The sequence below is a fragment of the Cervus canadensis genome, chromosome 32 (genome assembly GCF_019320065.1).
Source record: "Cervus canadensis isolate Bull #8, Minnesota chromosome 32, ASM1932006v1, whole genome shotgun sequence".
Taxonomy (NCBI): Eukaryota; Metazoa; Chordata; class Mammalia; order Artiodactyla; family Cervidae; genus Cervus; species Cervus canadensis.
The window spans coordinates 3,928,379-3,951,167 of NC_057417.1; the positions used below are offsets into that span (position 1 = coordinate 3,928,379).

The following is a 22,789-nucleotide window of genomic DNA, read 5'->3' on the forward strand; positions in this document are numbered from 1 at the left end:
ATTTCGAGCCTAAATCGTAAAGCCCCTGTGAGCAGAGGCTTTCTGATTGTGGTTGTCATAGTTGGTTAGAGGCAGGAGCGGGAGGAGATGCCACGTTGTCTCGTGATGAGGCCAGTGCTCATCTCAGGGTGCCAGGCTGTCTGGTTTCAGTGGGGACACTGAAAATCCTCATTGAATATACTGTTGATATTTGCTGGTTAGTTATTTTACGTAAGAGAAATTTATGTGTCATGATTACAGTTCAACTAGGCAGACCTTTCAAATACCTAGACCATAACTACATTCAACAAATATTTAATGAACACCGCCTTCACGCTTGGTAAGAGGAATATATAGACAATTGATACATAGGCCTTCTGACAGTGGTTTTCAATCCAGTGGATCCCAGTTGACCTTTATAAAACAAGTATTTTTTGATGTCCCTTTTTCTGTCCTCAGAAGGTATTCATAGATGATAAAACTTCCCTATACATATAGTTTCAATGTAGCCAATCTAATGCATTAATTGTAACATAAAGATAAGGGGAAAAAGAAAAGGGGTGTATAATTAAGCGTGTGTTTTAGTATGTAAGTGCTGGGGTGAGTTAGATCCCTGTACCTTTATGTAGAACCACTGTGAGTTATAAGTGTAGGAACAGTTACAGATGCAGCCCCATAAAGTAGGATGTGTTGGCCACACAGGGGCCACGAGGGCATTGATGTCAGTGACTTGATTTTTCTAAATGGTGAACAGCTCTTGGTAAAGTTCTGAGCCAGCCAAAAAGTCCTTTCTGCCCTCAATTAAACAGAAGTTGCCTTCTTGAGAAATTCAGTGAACGTAGAAGCCATGCTTTGGATTGACATATATAGAATGGAGTCGAGTTCTGAGTCGAACACTAATAAACAGGTTTCCCTCCACATCAGTGTTTGGCAGGACGTGTAAAACTGCTCTGGGTGGTGTGGAGGATCGTTCCACGTGCAGAGCGGCTTGAAGCACTGCGGGACGTCCGTGCCATGGTCCCTGCCCACCAGTGCCCTCTAGCACCCCCCGACGGATGCAGTCAGCCAAAAAGCATCCCACAGGTTTCTAAGAGGCTGCTGTCCAGACCCACGGATCTGGGGTAATTTGTGGCACAGTTGAGTTTCAGAAGTTCATTTGGACCTCTCAGTTGGATTTTCTTGGAAACAATGTTATAAATGGTGGCTAGACTTCCTGCCCAGCCTAGCAAAACCTTTTTAATTATGTTATACCCCTGAAGGTGATGCTAAGTACTGTATAAATACATTGATTTTTGTATTGATAGCATTGATTCTCAGGGGGTTGTGATTTTGTGTTCCAGCTTTGGACCCATGGAATCAATCTATTCCTTGTCTCCCCCCTACCTACCCCCCGATCCCGCAACTCCCCTTAAGAATGGCTGATAGTGATCAAGCTGGGGGCTCTTGTGGGAAGAAAACAACCCTAAGGGAGCTCTGGGAGGCAAGCTTAAAGGAAGTCACCCCTTTGTCAGTCATTCCTCTTTTAGAGCACTTGTGGGGGGACATGTGAGAGTCTGTTGTATTGTAGGTAAGGGTCAGCCACTTGCTATACTACTGCCAGCCTGAGGAACGTGCCCTTCAGAGGGACTGTGGGGGTCGTGCTCCTGTGCAGGCCCCTGCTCTTGAGAACAGCCCGCGGGCTGGTGCTGGTTGCCCTGAAGCACGACCTGGGGTTTAGAGGGCAGAATACTTTGTTAAAGGTCACAGGACAAGTGGTGGAGGTTACAGGCCATCCACAACTGATGGGCTCTGCTTTCTTTCAGAAAAATTTTTCAGCTCCTTCTAAATTGAGAGCTTATTGTTCTATGTTCTCAGTAGGGAAAAGGAGTGGATTTATTTTTTGAAACAGGCAAAAATTTCTGGAGCCACATTACTTAATAAAATTAGCAAATGTGGTAGATTGTGCCCTATTTTTGAGGTGGCAGCCTTAGTAAAGGTATTGTTATAAAGTATAGGTAGAGTATAAAAGGAGTTCTTGAGAGTTTACACTAAGTTTTGAGCGGTACTGCTCTCTGGTCAGTATAAGGCATCTGAAAGTGACTTTTCATTTGTAGTCTTCATATTTTTCAGTACTTTATTACAAAGATTTTTAAACATATAATAGCAAAGGTGAGCTGTGTCTGCCACTTAACTTCTAATAACATTTTATTAGGCTTGTTTTACCATGTATCTGTTCATCTTATCATCCATGTAATCAGTGGTTCTCAACTAGAGGCAGTTTTGTCCTCAGGGGACTTTTGGGACTGTCTGGAGAGGTTTTGGGTTGTCACTACTCGAGAGGGGAGGCCAGGGATCCCACAGCATCTGACATCCACTGTGTGCCCTCCCCACCCCTGCCCCCAGCAAAAACAAATAAAACAGCAGCAAAAAACCTATATCAATTCATGCCCAAAATGTCGGTAGTAACAAAGGTGAGAAACTCTGCTCCAGTCTAACTATTAATCCATCCCATTTTGGGTACAGTTCGAAGTAAATTTCAGGCACTGGGAAACGTCTCCTTAAATACTTCAGCATCTGCCTATAAATACAAATTTAATCCGTATTTTTGCTACCTGATAGTTCATTTTTAGACTATAGTTCTAGTCATCTGTTATCTTTATTAGTTTTTAATATCATTATTAAAAATGATCCTTTGAAATTTTTGGTATGTCAACTGTAGGTAAGATTGTTTTTATTCTCAGATGCTCAGTTTGACTATCAAAAGACATATCCTACTGGTAAGTTTTAGTATAATCATGCTTAGAAAAGGTTTTTTGGTGTCATTCACTTCGGGATTTGAAGCAATTCATTTTCCTCTTGGCCCAGACTGCAAAATATTCAGAGTCCCAGCTGGACATTGTGGACTAGAGTCTTCCTTTGTCCTTGTCAAGGTAAATGATGCCCTTCTTTGAACACCCAAAACGATTTTTTTAATGCTTTCTGTTTCAGAGAGGGATTGCTTCATTTCTATAATTTTGTTTTTTAAATCTTGGTGATTTTTCAGTTGTTATTTATAGTCATTTGAAACCTTCTTTGACTTGCAGGTGTTGTTTGTCGCAATTAACTGTTGGTGGAATCAGGGGAAATGCAGAAAACAGAAACACTTTTTTTATTTTCCTGTAATATATCTGTATCATCGGAGGTAAGAACTTTCAAGTAGTGTTTCTAATCCGATTCAGTTTATCAGTTTCAAAGTGAATTTTTGTTTTATCCTGTTTAAAAGTATCCACTGTAGAAAATTGAGAAAATAACAAATAAGCAAAAATAAGTAAATAAAGGATCTGTGATTTATCAGCCATCCATAATTACTTTGTGTTTTGATTTATATCCTCCTGTGACTGTACATATCCACACCCCCCATTTTTTACTTAAAAAATGGGGTCATGTATTGATAGTAGTAATATCTCCTCAACTGCTTTTTTGTGTGTGTGAACATTTTTTCATGTCATTACGTATTCAGTAGCATTGTTTTCAGTTGTACTGGTTACTCCACTGTGTGGCTGTGTGTTTCAAATATTATAGAAGTATTTTATGGAATAAAAATGTACTAAAGTCCTTATCCCATTATCTAGCAGCATAGCATAGTCAGGATATCTAACATCTTTTCAAATTGGGAAGGAAAAAACTACAAATCTGCAATCCTGTAATCTGTCATTCTGAAATCCAAAGAGCTTTGAAGACCTGAAAGAGTTCTGTGAACATTGTCCCCAGATGCATTCATCTGGCCTAAAGTACCAAGAGGCCACCTATAGTCTTTGTACCACATCAGGTGCCGCTGTACTCGTTTTACTGCAGAAATACTGGTGTTTGATTTTGGAGAACTGCCCAGGCCTTGCTCTGGGTTGTTTAGTTGCTCAGTTGTGTCTGACTCTTTGTGACTCTATGGACTGTAGCCCTCCAGGCTCCTCTCTTTATGGGATTATCCCAGCAAAAGTACTGGAGTGGGTTGCCATTTCCTCCTCCAGGGGATCTTCCTCAACCTAGGGATTGAACCCGTGTCTCCTGTGGCTCCTGCATTGGCAGGTGAATTCTTTGCCACTGAGCCACCTGGGAAACCCTGCTGTGGATGTTAGGTCTAAAATCTGACTTGAAAGATTTTGGAGACAGAAGATGAAATTCTGGGCTCTGTTCAGTGCAATTGGCTTGAAGTTTGTTACTGAAGGGTTAAGAAGAGTTGACCAATAAGAACTTTACTTTTTAGGTTTTATTACCTCCCTCTAAAATTCTTGGGCCTTAATCAATGGAGAGTTCTACAGATATCACCAGACTATCATTTGTGGATTATCTATTCCCCTTCAAGCACATTCCTGTGTCTCTAACATAAAACTTGTGTGGCTCAGAGTGTTGTTTCTCGGGAGCTATTAAATAGTATTTGGGCAAAAACACATATTCCTACCCCATCTCCACCCTCAAATTTCCCTCTGGGTGTAAACACAGTTTCTCTGAGTAACTTTCTGATGGTCACTTCTTTTTTTTAAGGTAAGTATATGGTGTTGTACTAATATTTGAAAGTGCTAAAACCTCAGTAGTGTGTAATGGGCGATGAGCTTGCCCTGAAGAGATCTCTGTGTTTCTTTTTTTGGAAATAGGGCGCAGATGGCTAGCAGGGAGTGTAGGCCTTGCAACTGTGTGTAACCAAGCCCGCTGCCCAGAGGTAGACTTAACTTGATGTGACAGTAAAATCACGAGTTCCCTTGAATTGAGTACAGATGTCATTTCAGGATATGTGGGTGTGCAGCATTGTCCTAGACTATTGGTTTTCTTAGTTTTATAGGAAGATTGAAAGGACGTGGAAGGAGCATCAGAAATACTTCGTCCAGCCTCTTATTTTACAGATGAGGGATCTGAGGCTGGTATACCTCAACGTGCTGTATCTTGGCCTGTGAAACCTTTACTTGTTTAAGTCAGTTCAGAACCATTAATACTCATTGTAACATCTACCATTCCCATTGTACCAAAAATAAAGTGCTGCGGCCGAGGCACCCAAAAGGAGCCTTTTTGTATTCTGTGCTGTTTGTGTAGCAGCTTAACTAGTAGTAGCTACCTAAAGAAATTAACAGGCTTTCCTGTTTTGTGAAAGCAGATTCCATTTTTTGACTTGTTTTGTTGCCAGTCACAAAGGCAGTTTACGAAAGTCTCTGAAGCAGCAAGTAGTTTTCCCAAAACACTCTGTGCAGAAATCAGCTGCCCTCAAGTCAGCTTGTGCGAAAGCCGTGGCCATGGTGTGCAGGCAGAACGTACTGTATGACCTGCGTCTGGGGGTCTTCTCATTACACCAGGTCCCTGGGGCCCTCGTAACAGTACCTGGGAACCTCAGCAGGGCCTGTGTGCTTGAATAGACGAGGTTTCCAGGTCCCTGGGACCCTTGTAACGGTACCTGGGAACCTCAGCGGAGCCTGTTTGCTTGAATAGACGAGGTTTCCAGGTCCCTGGCCCACTTTCTGCTAGGCAAAATAAGTTATCAGATGATTTGTTTTATTTCTTCCTTTAAATTAAAAATTGGTGGTGGATGGTGAGGTTGGTGGTGGTAGTAATTTAAAAACAAATTAGTTAGCAAATGAATTGTAGTAAGACTTGAATCGATAGAGTCGCTGACCCAGTGTCTCCGCTGTGTGTGTAGAATGCTATTTTTACCTCTTTCATGCTGATGATCCTCTGTCGCTCTCATATTCTGCAGTGCACACTAAAGGTTGTCTTTATGTCATTACATTATATGTATGTGTATTAATTTCTGTCATCATATATTAATATCGTGATCCCCATTTATATAGTTCTTTTTTGTGCTCTGTTGTTGCTATTAACAGGAAGCTTAGTGTCAGTTTCTATTCAGAGAGAAGAATGGGTATAGATTTGCTGAATTTCGCCATACTCCCCCACCCTCTCCACATACCATCCAGTTATATTTGAGCAATGTCTATTGTGCAAGAGTGAAGAAAGCCCTGTGAGCATTCTGATTAGCTTAGGAGGATAACTCGGTGTTGGCAGTATTGCTTATCGGTACTAAATAAAATTCCTGTGTGTCCCCAAGCACAACTGCCTGGGAGAGCAGGGAAGATCATTTGTACCGTTCCCTAACTTCATACCTTCATATAATTTTTTGTTGTAATAAAGTTATAAGTAGGTGTAAGGTTTATTTAGTGATCCTTTGTGTAAGTGCCTCTGAGAATATTTAATGACTACTTTTTAGTAGGCCAAGGACCAACTGCTCAACTTGTTCCTTATTTCACAGTGACTTGAAAAGGAAAGTCTACTCCTCCCCACTTCTTCCTCCCCTCCCCCATCCTGCAGCAGAATTGTGTAAAGATCCTGCAATCCTTTGGCATTTGGTTAGTTTTCAGAGTTGCCTGTTTTTTGTTTTTTATAGAAATGTTACTGTGAGAATTAATTTTTTTCAGAGACTAGAATGAACTTTGCTCTGAAATTCAGTTTGCAGAATTAATTTCATATTAAAAGTAATGGCCAGTTGTACCTCCCCTCACATAAAATGCTTGCTCTTAATTAGGCCTCCAGTTACCCTGCTGAGACAGGAAGGCTACTGACATATGAACCAGTTGGGATCCTAAAGCAGGACATTTTCATTTTGTGGTGTTGATGATTCAGTTATATATTAAAGGTTTAATGCATGGTGTATTTTTATTTTTTATTTTTATTTTTTTGGTACTAGTTTTGGACCAATCGAATACAAAGGCCCCATGAGTGCTGTTTACATTGAGAAGTTTGTCCGCCGGGTGATGAAACCAGTTCTCTACATCCCATCTCAATCAGAATTACTAGATTTTCTCTCAAACTACGAGGTACCTGTCTTTCCTATCTTCTCCCATTTCCTCAGGCTTCACTGGGTTGCATTGGATTGTTTTTATTAGAAGAGTCTTTATACCTCCTGATATGCAGCAATTAAAAGATCACATTATAGGTAAGCCCCAATTAAATGCTTTTGGAGATACTTAATTATAGGGATGATTTGACCAAGTGAATTTTTAGAGAACAGAAAACTTGTGAATACTGGTTTTTATTCGGGAATTTTAAACAAACTTTCAGTTTCTCTCACAGTTAGCTTAGAGTATGTAAGAATTAATTTACAATTTATATGCAATTGTAGATTTCTAAAAATTTTATATGATGCACACAGCACTTTTGGGCATCCCAGGTGGTAAAGGTCCCGCTTGCCAATGCAGGAGACATGAGACGTGGGTTCGATCCCTGTGTCAGGAAGATTCCCTGGGTTGGGAAGATCCCCTGGAAAAGGGCACAGCCACCCACTCCAGTATTCTTGCCTGGAGAATCCCATGGACAGAGGAGCCTGGCGGGATATAGTCCATAGGGTTGCAAAGAGCTGGACATGACTGAAGGGACTAAAGCACATAGGGCATAGATTTCTAAAAATTTTATATGATGCTGACAGCATTTTACTATGAGATATCTGGTTTTTCTTGTAAGTTGTAGTTAAAAAAAAAAACAAACTAGAAATATGTTCTTTCTGTTTTATTAAATGTGTAAAAATTTCAAGGTTTATTAACAGAAAGTTTCCTAACATGGCATCTCAACTGTTTTCCTATTGCCAGTCAACCCCTGATGGATTATTTTGTTGGGATCCTCAGTGTGTGTTTAGGACAGGTTGTTATTGAGAGACCAATATAAATCTTAAAATAATCTCAAGAATTATGAAAATAGTTCCACAGAAAAATTCACTGGATCAAATGTAAAATCATACTTATAATGTTAGTTGCTGAGTTGTGTCTGACTCCTTTGGGACCCCGTGGACTGTTGCCCAGCAGGCTCTCTCCATGGAATTCTGCAGGCGAGAATACTGAAGTGGGCAGCCATTGCCTTCTCCAGGGGATCTTCCCAGTCCTGAGCCTTCTGCATTGCAGGCAGATTCTTTACCGTCTGAGCCTCTTGATCACAAGTAAAAATGATACTTAGCTACAACAAAATCAAGACTATAAGTACCTAGTAGAGGTAAAAAGCATATGAATCCACCTCTCACTACTTGAGAATCTAGTAACTGTCATTTGGTTAAAATTTACCTTTTGCACGGTATATATTTTATGTAGGTGGGATATGAATTTCTTTCCCCAGAACCTCATTTACAGCTTTTTTCAGTTGTGTTGGAAACACTTTGTGTTAACTGCGAGCAGATTCTCTGGCAGCAGTGTTCCTCTCCAGTTCTTCTGCTTCTAGGCCCCAGATGTGCCTTAGGGTAAATGCTGCCCAGCTCTCACGTGAGTAAAGGGTAGGCCTCCGTGCCCCTCCTGGGCTTGCTCCTGTTTTCCTGGGAGGCTGGTGAGCAGGACCTGCAGTGGGAGGCAGGGCACCTGGGCCCCATCCCTCTGGCAGCACCAACTGGATCTGTGACTGGGGGCACATCACTCATCTGCCAGGCTTAAGGTCTGGGAACAGGGTTTTCCTGAGACTCCTTTTAAACTTTTAGGTGTAGTGATTGTGTGATGAGGGTTTTCACATAGATTTTCAGTAGATGACAGTCATTCACTGGGGGTGGTCCACCAAGACGGTGAAGAATCAGGACTCAATCAAACTTGAATCCAAACTCACCTCTGTCTTCATAGCTATGTGGCCTCCAGCTAGTATTTAACCTCTTTAAGCCTCCATTTTCTCATTGGTAAAACAGGGATTAAATGAGATTTAAAAAAGAAAATGCCAGCTAGGATGTAGTCATAATAAATGAAAATCTGTCAGTGAAAATTACATCGTGGAAAAATCCTGGGTAGTTAGCACTGCTGAGAGAACTTAAAGCGTGCATGACATCTGCTGGAATTCCCTACTTATAAAAACCTTTCGTTTGTTTTGTAACTGAGATGATAAAAAATGACCTGTAGAGGCCAAGCGGTCTTCTTCAGGTGAGCTCTGTTGAGACTTCTGTAGAACATTGGGCCTGGATTGGTGCCCTCTCGTTTTCCCTTCACATTTTCACTCAGTGTCGTCTAGAAAGTAAAGAAATGGGAGAAGAGCTGTGGAACATCACATAGCATACAGCATGTACCTACCCGTCCCCAAAAGAGTGTGGGAAAAAAACGGAGATTATTTGGCTTTAAAGAGCACAGAGAGGTGGCTTTATGATTATATCCAGCTCTGTGAGAGATTTGTGTGCAGAGAGTTTTGAGCCAGTTCTTAAGCAGAGGTCACGTGATGAGATAGACTCAGCTAGGACTCTACAGGGCTGGGTTTTAGCCCTGACGTCTAGCTCTGACAGAAATCTTTGATTTCTGCGTTTTATGCAGATTTCTCATCTCTGAAGTAAGGGAGATGGCTCAGATAATCCCTCCTGTTTTGGGTTTGGTGAGTTTAGAGGTTGGAAAGAAACAGACGAAAGAAGATTCATCATTTTTGGTTGGGAAAGTATTTTTGAAACCGTGCCTTTGTGCATGTGTATCAGAGATCTTCCTAACCCTTTTTTATTACTGTCTCTAAGATGTTTGTAGTGTCTCTGTAGTGGGATCGGCAGGAGAGAGACGAGGGCGCAGCTGTGACTGAGCAGCAAGGATGACTGCTGACCTTGAGCTTCTGCATTCTGAGAACCCGCTTTGCAGCAGCAGCTTTCAGTGATGGTGCTCCAGGTCTGATGTTGAGTTCACGTCAGACTCGGTGTGTCCGGTGACATTACTTGAGTTGTTTGTTTTTGGCAGCCCACTTAATTAGAAAGATGACAACAATGGTTAGACTGCCTTTAAGATGGGACCCAAGAGAGTGCTGCCAAGATGGAACCCTGTAGAGCTTCTCTCGGCCTTTCAAATGCCTCCTGAAAGCTGCAGATGGCTTTTATCTTATTAGAATCGTCTTTGCTGGGCTTCTGTTCACTGAGATGAAGCCGTTGGGTTGGCAAGAGACAGTATTTGATTAATTGTGAAAGAATTTGGGAGTCGAGCCCAGCATGGTTTCAAATGGGAAGTCTTTTATCTTGTGAAATATACCAGATACTACCTTAGAAGCGATATCAGCTTCATTCACTCTCCGTAAGATAGCATAAAGACACAATTTCAGATCCAGAAGTGAAACTGCTGTCATGGTTTTGATAGTTGAATAAATAAAAAAGTTTAAAGGAATTTTTAGAGGACCCACTCTGGAACACAGTAAACTTTGTAGGCATCCTCTAAATTAAGGTTTCTCAGCCTCGGCATTGCTGACATTTGGAATCAGGTAATTCCGTGCTGTGGGGGGCAGTCCCGTGCTCCGCAGAAGGCTCCGCAGCATCCTTGGCCTCCACCTACTAGATGCCAGTGGCGCCGCCCCTCCGCCTGACATGTGCCGACCAGCAGCACCCAGGCATCATCACGTGTCCCTGCGGGGCGCGGAGACACCCTGGCTGAGAGCCGCTGCTCTGAGTGACTGTCCCTCAGATAAGGCCTTCAGGACGCCTCACGGCCTTGAGTATAAACACACATTTTTCATACAGCACACAGAAAGCCACAGTCTAATTATTACAAGTGTCTCTGCTTATCACAGTGTCAGTAGAGAGATGAAAATTAAGCAGTGCCTTAACCAGAAAATTCTGGAGTGTTACCCGTGGGGAGCTAGAGCCAGGAGTGAGTTAGTTTTCATCTACAGATGTCCATGAGGCTCAGCATTTTACTCAGTTTGTTTGTACCACACCCTCCCCCCGCCCAAAAAAAGCATGCATCCTAAGTATGTTAAGGGTATTGCTGATTTAAAGAAGTCTTAGTATGACAGATACTTGCTTTGATCAAATATGGATTTCAATATCAAATCTGTATTTGGATTACAATATCCAAATGTTGTCTTTACAAATATGGATTTCAATATCAAGTGTGTTTAATATGTATTTAATATCAAAATCCGTATTAAACAAATATGGATTTCATATTCCATGAAATTACAAATATGATTTCAATATCAAGTGTGTTTAAATTTAGGTATACTAAAATTGGGCAGAAATAATTATTTAATGTTTCTGTGGCACTTCTAAGGTTTGTTAGGATGGCATTGCTTCTATCTCTAGATGTGTCTGTGATGTGTTACAGGAATGCAAATTTGATAATTTCCTCCTCATTAAAAAAAAAAACATATTGGTTACTTATAAGTTTGTCTCTAATCTAGGTATTTATGAACAATGTGGATCATTGTAAGATTGTGTAGTGTTTATTACTTGGGAAGTGATGCTACCCTGCAATTAACTACTTTCTATATTGACATAAATTTCATTATTCTATGTATACTGAACTCTATTCACATATGCTTCTAATGCTGTTACAAACAGAAATGCTCTAATTCTAGGTTGGTTTGAATTTTTGTAAGTCGGACAGATGAATCCTTTTAAAAGCCTATTTCAGATTATTTAATAATTACCTAGAAAAGCGGAAGTTTTTAACAAATGGAGAAAATATATATGTGTGTGTGCATGTGTGTATATATATATGTGTATATAGTTTTGACAGTGTTGCGCAGCTTGCTGGTTCTTAGTTCCCCAGCCAGGCATCGAACCCATGCTCCCTGCAGTGGAAGCAGAGAGTCCTAAACATTGGACTGCGGGAGAATTCCATAACCAATATTTTATTTGACTTAGAATACCTCAGACCTACCCAAATCAGATTGCTCATCATTCACCATGCTTTTATGTTTTTAAAATATGACACTAAACTCAGATGCTATTTTTAGGAAAACAGTATTGCATTTAATTTACTGAACATTGCAGAAAGACATTAAAGGGTGAATATTCTAAGTGCTTGACTCTGTAAATTCCAAAATACCTTAGACATTATAAGCAAATCAAGAATGAGTAAACTATGCTTGGGTAAGTGACCAGCAGTTTTCAAGTGCTTTTACTTCTGATTTTCCCAGCAGCCATGTGAGGTAGATGGAAACTGTAGATCCTTTAAACAGATTGAGAAGATAAAGGTACAGAGAGGCAGAGAGGGTATGATTTACCCTAAGTGGAGATTGGACTGCAGTCCAGGTCTTCTGGCTCCCAAGATTCTTTCTTATATATAAATGAATGACTAAAGTCTCTGATTTGAAATTTCACTGTGTAACTAGAGGTTAAAACTTTGAATATTTAATTATTTTTATGTCATTTTTGATCCTTCTTCATGGAAGAAAAATTTTGAAATAAATCTTAACTTGACTGTAACTTTTTTCCCTTCATCTTTAAGAATGGTTCTAAGAATAATTAGTGATAAATGATGGGCCATGGCTATTGACTTACTATTAAAGAAGCAGAGTTTTATTAATTGGGTCATTAGCATTTATTCTGCAGAACTGGGAGTGTTCTGTGTATGAAAATCACAGGATTGACGCTTGGTAGAGTCTAGAGTGTTCTTCCCAGATATGCACTAAAATCATACCTGCCTTATAAATCATGAATGTAGCTAAAACTAAATGGACTTGCGGGTGGACCCTGCAGGCAGAGATCAGGAGCTTTATGTCATTTTGTTGCAAACCATGTTAAGAAATTCTGCTTTCTTCATTTACTCTTATTGTATGATAAAATTCCTCTTCCTTGAAAGTTCTTCCTACATATTTAAGATACAGACAAGACAGTTTATTACTTGGGGACAGCATAGTCAAACATACCCCAGTGTCATTTTTATTTAGACATTAAGTTGATTGGAAAGGAAATAGGACTGAGTGTGGTAATGTCACTTTCACAGTCCCTCATTTTATGACTGTCGGTAATTTTCAGACATTTGTCTTAAGTATCAGTAGCTTCTATGTCAGTAGTGCTTACTTTTTAATATTTTAAAGCATGTGACAGAATCATCTGATTTGTACCTTTTAGTCTACTACCAGATGCCAACAGTATTATTTAAAACTCATATCTGTAACCAAAATATTTTCAAAATCTTCTCATGAATTTCTATAATTTATCTTTTTAAGAGTAGTGATTTAGCATATATCCATTCATTTATTCCTAGAAGTTTTGATAAATCAAGTTGTTTTAAATTTAAGTGGGATAAGAGAAGGTTTGGAAGGTGTTTGGAGGGAGAAGCAGGTCATTGGGTGAATTGCCAGTTGACAGAAATCTGAGCACTTGGAGACAAACCTAGAATGCTGCATGGTACCTGCTGTTATCCTGTTGTTAGTTAGTAAAAGTGTTGTTTGTACTCTGATGTTGCACAAAGAAGTAGGTGCTGTTTCTGTTAATTCATAGTTCTATACAACTGTGAATTAAGTAGCTTTACATTTTCTAAGTGTGAGTTAACATTATTTGAGAAATACTGTTGCCATTGAGGAAAGCAACACAGAGGTAACTGTTCTCATGGCCACTAGAGGGCGTGCACACCATCTGCTGAAATTTATGCCACACCACAAATGGTGCTCTCGTAGGAAAGACATATTTTATGCTGATGAGGTTGGGCTGGCCTCGTATAAATACCCCATTTAACCTATTTCCAGCCTCATTATAGCAGGTACTGAATATACTGTACATCATGGAATGGAGTTGAAAACCCACAGACTGGGTTAGGGTATAATCTGGTACACTTCGTGTTTTATTCTTTACCGTGAGAATAAATTTCTGTTGGTTTAAGCCACCAAGTTTGTGGTGATTTGTCATGGCAAGCCCTAGAAAGCTTAACACAAGAGGTAATATCAGAAAACCATTGCTACAGACAGAGACAACTGACAGGACAGATGTCAGAGCAGAGAGGGGGTGTGAGTGTCTTAGAAGGCAGAGAATACATCTCTGAGGACATGACATTTGGACAGAGACTTAGAGTGAAGCCTGTGTGATGTGATCCATCCCTGAGGAAATGTGGGGAAAGTGCTCCAGGAGGCAGAAACAGTGAGTGCAGAGGTCCTGAGGGAGGAATTGGGTTTGGGGGGCGGTGACTAGAGCAGAGGGGAGAGCGGTGGGAGTTGAGGGCACAGAGGTGTCTTGCGACTGCAGTGTGTCCTGATTACACCTCTCATGAGGTGGGCAAATGAAGGAGAGGGGAACACTGGCAGTTAGGTTCCTGTGGGCTGCTGGGTTCACCTGACAGCCGTCCTGGCATCGAGGAGGGGCCGATGGAAGGAAACACTGGCTGGACCCTGAGGTTGGAGCATCTTTACACACTGGTGGGCATCAGAGTGAGGAGGGGCAGCCTGCATGCCAGCAGGCTTCCGCCCCAACCTCAGCCCAGGGTCGGGCTGCCCCACGTGCTTGGCCTGCTCATCTGAAAGAGAGCCTCAAAAGCATATGAGGCAGGGGCCCCGGTGTCTGCTTTGAACCAGCCCCTGGGTTGATATGCCGCCCAGCAAACAGGGGGTGTAGACCCGGCACGGTCGTGTATGTGGATAGGCGTGTGTTTTGTTTCCCAGACTCCCGTTTTTGCAGATTTAAGGAAGAACTGTGGCGGAAACTCTGAAAGATATAATTATTTCTCAGATACAGCTTTGGTTGAAGAGACATTGAAACTTTGGGGAAATGGTTGTGAAATTTATTTTACCTGAAGCATAACCAGAACCAGTTTAATAACTTTTAAATTTGCAATAGAATTTGCAATAGAAATAAACAGATAATTGTCACTTTATTTCCTTTTTATTATTTTAAAATGTATAACATGCCACTTTTCGAAATTTAATACACTACTGTCACACTACTATGAATATTTGAAAAATAGTACCTAAAATAGATAGACGTTGCCTGTTTCTTTAAAATAGCTAGTATTTTATGATTTATGCAACCTTTAATCCTTTGATATGGTTGTTGAATTTTATGATCTTCATATTTTTGGCAGTAAAAAAGTAAAAGTAATTTTACCTATGGGTTTTTTTGTATTATTTGTGGAATTTCTTTGGAAATTTCAGTACCAGGTCTTCTGAGAATAGAGGCTCCTTCATTCAAGTTGCATAGCCCCTTGGGAAACCACAGCAGTGATGCCCTCAGCAGGGATAAACCCTTAGGCTATTGAAAGACCTGCAGAGGACCCCTGCAAATGGTTTAACCTTTATTCATTTTTAAAGGTTTAATCTGCATTTCTCATGAAGACGTAGAATTCAGATAGTTTTTATTTCCATTGAGGTGTGTTTACATAAACACACATATAATTACATACATGCATGTAGATAGATACGTGTTTATGGGCCATATGTCTTCTCCTGTGAAGCCACCTGAAATAACATGATGGGAAAGAGAGTTTGAAGCTCACTTCATATAATTTTTGGCCATGAAACCTTTCTTAATATTTAGAATGAGTTTATTCCAACTGGTTTTGATTTAGGAGATTGAAAGAAATTTAAATGGGTGTATTTTTTTCCCATCACTTTTCATTTTATCTTGTATTACCCAGTATTAACTGACTGAAATCCTGAAGGTCTTGTTTTCCTTTGTTCATGGTGGAAAGGCTGATACATCATCATGGGTTGGTTTAAAACATTAGGGACCCAAACACTGTGTTATTCTACTTTGAGCCAATTCTGGATTGGCTTGTTGGAAACATTTAAGGAAATTTAGCAAAAAAAAAAAAAAAAATCCTGTTTCAATAACTTTACTTTCTTATTTCTTCAGTTGTTTGAGAAATTAGTTATTTGTTGGAATTTTTTTTTTTTTTGGATATTAAGATTAAACATTGACCATCTCAGTCTCTACCAGAATGAAAAGCAGTTAATTTATTTAAAATGAAATCTTATTAGACTAAACAAGTGCTTTAGATTTGAAAAACAGTATGTTCCATTATAGATCAGAAATTTCCATTTTTATACAACATACTGATTTTAAACTTTACCAACAGGGTAAATTTCTATTTTACTATTTGGGTCTTTGTCCCAATGATCACATTGCTCCAAAATTATTTATTAAAAACAGTGTTGTGTGTTTTAGGACTAGAAAGGACTCCTTACCTTTGCTAGTGCTTTATGTTCATCAAGCTCATTCTTCTCAGTAACCACAGGATGAATGGTCCCCATTTGCCAGTTAAGAAAGCTGAGCTTCACATTGAAGGGTTCACCCAATATCACTGAGCTGACAGGCTTGAGCTTAGGTCTTCTGACTCTAAGCCAGCACTCTTTGCTCAAGGATCTCACAGTTGGGCTTCAGAAACATTTAGTTACAGAACAAAGTCAGACAGAATGGTGCCTGCAGGGCCTTCTGAGGAGGAAGAAATTATTCTGAACGTGAAAGCAGAATGTGTCTGGTGGAGCATGGTTAATTGGTTCGGCAGAATGGAGGGGCGCGGTTCTAAGCTTAGAGAAATGGAATGAGCAGGTGGAAGCTGGGGTGGAGGACCAAGAGAGCTCTCCGCAGATTGACCTGACAAGAGAGGAGTGTTGCCGTGAGGAATGCTGGGCTCTGAGTGGGCGGAGAGGAAGGAGCCCCTAGAAGGATGACCTTCAGCATTAGTGGAGCCACTCGGGGTAGCCTGATTTCCAGTGAGCGGGAAGGCGTGTTTGGAGGGAGGAGAGGAAGAAGTCAAGGAAGAAATGTAAGAAAGATTGCAGATCATTGAACTGGTTTGCCTAGAGTTGTTAAACAAAGGCACGTGAGTACTTGAACGTGATGGTGAGGTTTCAAACCAGGGGTGTAGGAGAACTGTCCACAGAGGGTGGATAGACCTGCCTAGGATGTTTCAGCTCTGAACTGCCCCCCATAAAAGCTGCTGCAACTCAACTCGATCCCTTACCCTGTCAGTCTAAATGGAGGGAAAGGGTCAGTGCTAACCGGCAACTTTTTTCATGGACTTCCATTAGGTTTTTTAAAAAGGGAATGCAACAGATTGCGATTGTTAAGTTGTAATGGCATGTCTTTCTTGTTTTGAAATATTTCTCTTTATGCAGCGACCAGCGATACCCCAGTCACCTAATTCTGCTCTTGTTCTACAGCCTGGAGTTCTTGGGTACTTTGAGTTCAATGGCTCACCCCAGCCACCGGGTTATTTGACCTTCTTCACCTCAGCACTGCATTCATTAAAGAAAGGTAAACAGGATTCATATTAACACATTAGTGCTTTAACCGAAATATATGTATATTGATATCTACTTTTGCATAGGTTATCTTTGTGATTATATGTTTTAGTTCTCTTGATTTTTTTTCTCTGTATTTGTATTACATTGTTTTATGTTCTATTGACAGAATTTTTTGCTGTTTCAAGTATAGTCTCTTAAATGTTTAGAGACTTTTTAAATGTAGCTTGATCACACAGTGTCTACAATGGTGTATTTTGTACTTTAAATATTATTAAATCATATTCTCTCCTTTTTTGTGGAGTTAGATATTTTGATCAAAGTTTTTAGTGGTTGTATTGTCAATTGTGTGAAAGTCATGTCACATTACAGCATCAGCCTACTTCCAGGTTCACTATTCTCAAATCCATATATACATATTTTTTTTACTTAGCTAAACCATATCCTATTTGAAGCCCTACTTTGTAAGTTAAACATTGTTTCCTGCCCATTTTTTCATGTTGCTCCATTTTCTTTCTCTGTATCAGCTGTGACCTTAAATCAGTTCTCTGTTAGATAGTTTCATCTGCTCTTCATCTCCTCATGACAAGCCGTGGTCCAAGCCTGTTCCTGCCCCTAGACTAGACCAGTGGGTACTTAACTGGTGCCCAGTATCGACACTCCTTCCTCAGATGGGAGCCGCTGTGCCAGTCCTGCCTGAAATGTGTCTTCTCCATCCCCAGGGCCCAGGGCCCAGCTCTCCACCTTTTAAACCCCTGTTTATCCTCCAGATTCCCCTCAAGTAGCACCTCCTCAGTCTCCCACACTGGGGAGAGATGTGTTGTTTTCTTTCATAGCACTCAGCATCGTTTATATTTATGTGTCTACTTCTGAGATGATTTGTTTACTGTCTGTTGTTTTCCTGGGACTGGGAGATTTTGAGGGTGGGGACCATGTGTCTTCAGTTTAGTGTTCTTTCTCCAGCATCTGGCACATAGCAGGGGCTCAATCACTATTTGCCAGATGAGTGATCGCATTGATCCTTTAGTAGGTCAGCCAAAATATGTAGCCATCCTCCTGTTACTGTATATCACATTGCTTCAGTATTTGGGGGGGTATTATGATAGTATACTATTAATATGTCAAACAGTTACATTATTGGCCGTTTTGGTGTATACATTGTCTTAAGGTTCTATGCATAGAGAATCTGCTGTGTGCATGCTTTTCGTGCAGGGGACATTGGGAGAGGAGCTCAGCCTGTCACATTAGGTGTCTCTTCTGTCCCCAAGAAAGACGGGGCTGCACAACTTCAGGGGACTGAGGAGGCTCAGTGAGTCAGAGTTTGAATTTTGAAGACAAAATACTGCCAACTTAAATAAGCTTAAGCAGATAGATGTTCAAAAATCCTCTTAGAAAAACTAAATAAAGTCCTTTGAAGATGATGTATAAAAGGGCAGCCTAGAGTTAGTCACTAGAGTAATGGCAGCATTCAAGTTCTTGAGTTGGAGAAGCTGTTTCAAGATTTGAAAGGCTGTGTTGTTATCCAGCTAACTTAATGTGTGTTAATGTTTCAAATTACCTTTTCATTCAGAGGTTTCAAAAACATTGCTTCTTTTGGAAAAAATCTTTGCAAATATAAGGTAGTAGCCTTTGTTCCCATTTTTCTTTTAATATAGTTGTTTTTTTAAGAAGTTTTTTTTCTGTTCCTTTTTTTAAGCAAGGAGGGTAACAGATGGGTTAAGATTACCTGAAGGTACAAAACAAACCTTTTGGTCAAATCACTAATTTTGACAAATGATTATATCAGATTTCTTCTCGGAATAAATCTAGTTCAGTAAATTTACTACATTTCTTCCCTCTCTAGTTGGGTCTTGTAAAATCCTGTTGCCTACGGACTTTGCAAGAACTGAGTTCATTGTCTTTAATAATTTTTCACTCTGTTTTTGTGGCTAAGATCCCACTTAAGCTTTAATGAACCATTTTTAGAAGACAAACACAAATTTGGAAGGATGAATTTCTATGAAATATGTACTGTGAAGGATTACCTAAAGTAAATCTTGGGCATCTGGGTGTTTTTCACCTTTGCTTTCTCCTACGCCGAAGTCAGATGGTATTTTACTTGCTATTAATAGCTGATGCTCAGTAACAGAAACCCATGCAGGCTTTTTTTTTTAACGGGAAAGTTTGAAATGTAAATTCTGGGTCATTGTTGCATTTCTGTCTTGTACACAAATTGAGGCCTGAGGAACATTTGACCAGTTTAACATTTGGTTATAGAGAACTTAACTGATGAAGTGTTTAGACTGTTGTGGTAGAAAGCAGATGTCCTGGTTCACCAGGCCATGAGCATATATAAAATGCACATGTCTTTCCATTGCCTTATGGTTTGTTTTTTTTTAAAAATTGCCTTAGAATTAGCCAGGACACTCTCCAACGTTTGTTTAGCTTGCCACTGGTCTACAAATATTTTGAGAATGTACCATACATGAAGCACTCTGCCTGGGTGTTGGGGGGTGGCGTGCTGAGAGGGGCTGTCTCAGTCACCTGTGTCCTCTGCCTGTTGGTCTCCGTCTGGGTGCCGATTCGTCAGTTTATGTTGGCCCTGCTGTTAGATGGTTGTGGGCAGTAGCCCTTTGTTATATTTCTGTCCATTGTTTTCTAGCCATTTTACTTTTATCTTTTTTTTTATATAGCAGTTCTGTATTTTCATGTAGTTAAATTTGTGGTTCTTTTTCTTGATCTATTTATTTTTTAAAAAATCTGATCACTAATTAGTTCACTTTCTTCTCTTTGGATTTTAAAATTATTTAGCACTTTATGGTGCCTGAGTTTACCTTAGCTTAAAATACAGAGCACAGTTGATTTTCCTTACTTCTTACTGGCTAATCAATTAGCACTATTTACAGAGTAACACTTCCTTTATCCTTCATCTTGATGATGCCTGCTTAACCAAAAAATATTTTCTTAATGTAATTGGGTCTATTTTCTGTGTTTTCTCTTGGTTTAGAACCCTCTTTTTGTATGAGTAAATATAATTTCATTTATTGCTCTGTAAGTAAGTGCCTGGTGAAGTCTGGACTCTGCTTCTTTTAGTTCTTGAGTTTTATGAAGTATTCTTTTACATCCATCTACGCATTGGGCTGGGAATTTTATTAAATGTTTATATTGACTTAGAGGTAATTGACATTTTCATAAAATTTAGCTTCCCTTTCTAGGCTCACAGCATAATTATTCATTTATTCAAACCTCCCTTTCAATTTTTTGTAAATGGTCTTGGCATGTGTGCATGGTCAGTCACGTCTGACCAGGCTCCTGTGTCTCTGGGATTTTCCATGCAGGAATACTGGAGTGGGTTGCCATTCCCTCCTTCAGGGGATTTTCCTGATCCAGGAATCGAACCCATGTCTCTTGTGTCTCCTGCATGGCAGGTGGGTTCTCTGCCACTGCACCCCTTGGGAAGCCCCAAAGGTCTTACACACCCTCATTACTGATTAATCCTTTCAAAGTGCTGAATGATTAACTGTGGGCTGGCATTCTGGGTGTGTTTCTGGATCCTGGGGATGCTGATCCCTTGTACTTTTCCTCTCCTCCTAGATTGCCAAGCCTTTCCTCTAAGCCTTTTCACCGTGATCTTGGCAGACAGGCTCTTTCTTCTTTTGCTTAAAGAAAATTTGATAGAGGGGTTGATATTTTTAGGGTGCCTACTTGATTTTCTTCTGTCTTATGATTATTTACTGTAAAGATGTGTTCTGGTAAAATGTTGTTATATTCTGCTATGATTCCGTGCCCTTTTTAAAAGAAAAAATTTGCAAGAAATTTCATCCATTTGACCTTCAGAAGGGATGCAGTGCTTCCAGAGGGAAAGCAGGGGCCTGGGAGCTGGTATCTGGTCCTTAGCCTTTGTCTGCCCCGGCAGGGTCTATACACTTGAACAAAACATTCAACTTCTCTGTGTTTGAGTTTCTCTGCCGTAAAATGGGAGAGATGGAGGTAAGGGTAAATGCTTGTTTTTCAAGGCCGCATCATGTGTGGATTAGGTTGTATGTGAATAAAGTAGTAGTCTGAAGATCTGTAGCAGTCTAACGGGAAGGCCGCCGACTGAGGGCACCTGAAGTGAGCTCTGGGCCTGGTTTCTTGAAAGTGTCTACGCCAGGTGTGCTGCGCCCGGAGCAGCCAGCAGCGCCTCCTCTTCCCTATTCCTGGAGCTCTCCATCCTTGCCTCTTATTGTGTAGTTAGCCCTCTGTGTCCACCTGTGGATTCAGCCAACCCTGGAATGAAAATATGAGGAAAGTTTCAGTAAGTTCCCCAAAGCAAAAACTGAATTTATCACACATCTGCCATCTAACTGGCATAGCATTACATTGTATCTACAACTATTTATTGAGCATTTACACTGTATTAGGTGTTATAAGTAATCTAGAGGTGACCTAAAGTATACCGGAAGATGTGTGTAGGTTACATGCAAATGCTGTGCCATTTTGCACAGGGGACTTGAGCATCCCTGGATTTTGGTATTCAAGGGGAGTTGGCGGGGGGCGCGGCTGGAACCATTTCCCTGCGGACACCAAGGGATGACGGTGAGGCATGGTGTTCTCGCCATGGAACTGACTGCATCTCTGTCCCACCAGAATGTGGCCTAGTTTGTTCAGACAGTATTTACTGAGTGCCTTGAGGCCAAGGTTTTGTCATCGGGCTCTTGCAGTTCTTACAGTTTAGCTAAAAGTTTGAATGAATAACTTGTGAAGAACACTTTACCTTGAGATTGCTGAGGTGGGAGTGATTTTCTCAGTGGGATGTTGTCACTTTGGATCTCCTGCCCACCACCTCCATGTCCCCTCATGTCTGTCCTTTCAGGTTCCCTAGACCAGTGTTACAGGAGTCACTCAGCCTGGGCTGGACCGAGGCCCAACCTGGCTCATTCTTGGCTTCTCACTGTCTCCTCATACTAGAATCCTGATGGATTGAATTGAAATACACATGATATTTTGGAGAAGTGAATGGCAACCCAGTCCAGTATTCTTGCCTGGAGAATTCCGTGGACAGAGGACTGGTGGGCTACAGTCCATGGGGTCATAGAGAGCTGGACATGACTGAGTGACTAACACACACACACACAGGATATTTAAATATCATCCTCAAAATACACTGAATTGTTAACTAAAGACCCACTCCCTTCTTTTACCTTTAGGAATTCCTGAGTGTAGATGACAGCAAACTTTGTGGCTTTAGTCTTCTAAGGAACACTTGTGGAAAATAACTGTTGCAGTGAATTTTTTTAAAATAGAAGTTGATCAGAGGAAGTAATTCCAGTGTAGGGTCCTCCTCCTCCACCAGGTGGCGTGTTGTGGTGCTGCGATTTGCTAGGACAATCCTGTCAGGACACAAAAAAGTCCCTTCTCCGTATCTTTACTCACGAATAAAGCTTTTTTGGAGCACTTTTCTGTTAGATTATGAAACTTTATACAACATCAAGAGATCTGAAAAGTACGATTTTCTTATCCTGTAAGTGACATTCTTAAAGTCATTGAAAAAACAAGGAGCTGGGACTTCCCTGGCAGTCCAGTGGCTAAGACTCTGCACTCCTAACTCAGGGGGCCCAGGTTTGATCCATGGTTAGAAAACTAGATCCCATGTGGCTGCAACTAAGAGTTCACATGCCATAACTAACAACCACATAAGTAAGTAAATAGTTTTTATTTATTTTTTTCTTTTCATTTATTTTTATTAGTTGGAGGCCAATCACTTTACAATATTGCAGTGGGTTTTGTCATACACTGACATGAATCAGCCATGGATTTACATGTATTCCCCATCCCGATCCCCCCTCCCTCCTCCCTCTCTACCCAATCCCTCTGGGTCTTCCCAGTGCACCAGGCCCGAGCACTGGTCTCATGCATCCAACCTGGGCTGGTGATCTGTTTCACCCTAGATAATATACATGTTTCGATGCTGTTCTCT

At 40.6% G+C, this 22,789-nt stretch overlaps 1 protein-coding gene across 4 annotated transcripts in view; it reads left to right on the top strand.

The window, feature by feature from the left end:
- Nucleotides 1–22,789, top strand: part of TXNDC11 (thioredoxin domain containing 11) — a 59,693-nt gene that overhangs the window by 8,830 nt on the left and 28,074 nt on the right. For 2 of the 4 annotated variants that reach the window (XM_043456689.1, XM_043456690.1), the window contains exons 3-5: nt 3,042–3,139; nt 6,662–6,791; nt 16,771–16,864. In XM_043456689.1, coding sequence (XP_043312624.1) covers nt 3,042–3,139; nt 6,662–6,791; nt 16,771–16,864 — 322 coding nt within the window. The remainder of the gene's footprint in view (nt 1–3,041; nt 3,140–6,661; nt 6,792–16,770; nt 16,865–22,789) is intronic. The other 2 variants (XM_043456692.1, XM_043456691.1) reach the window with 2 other exon arrangements.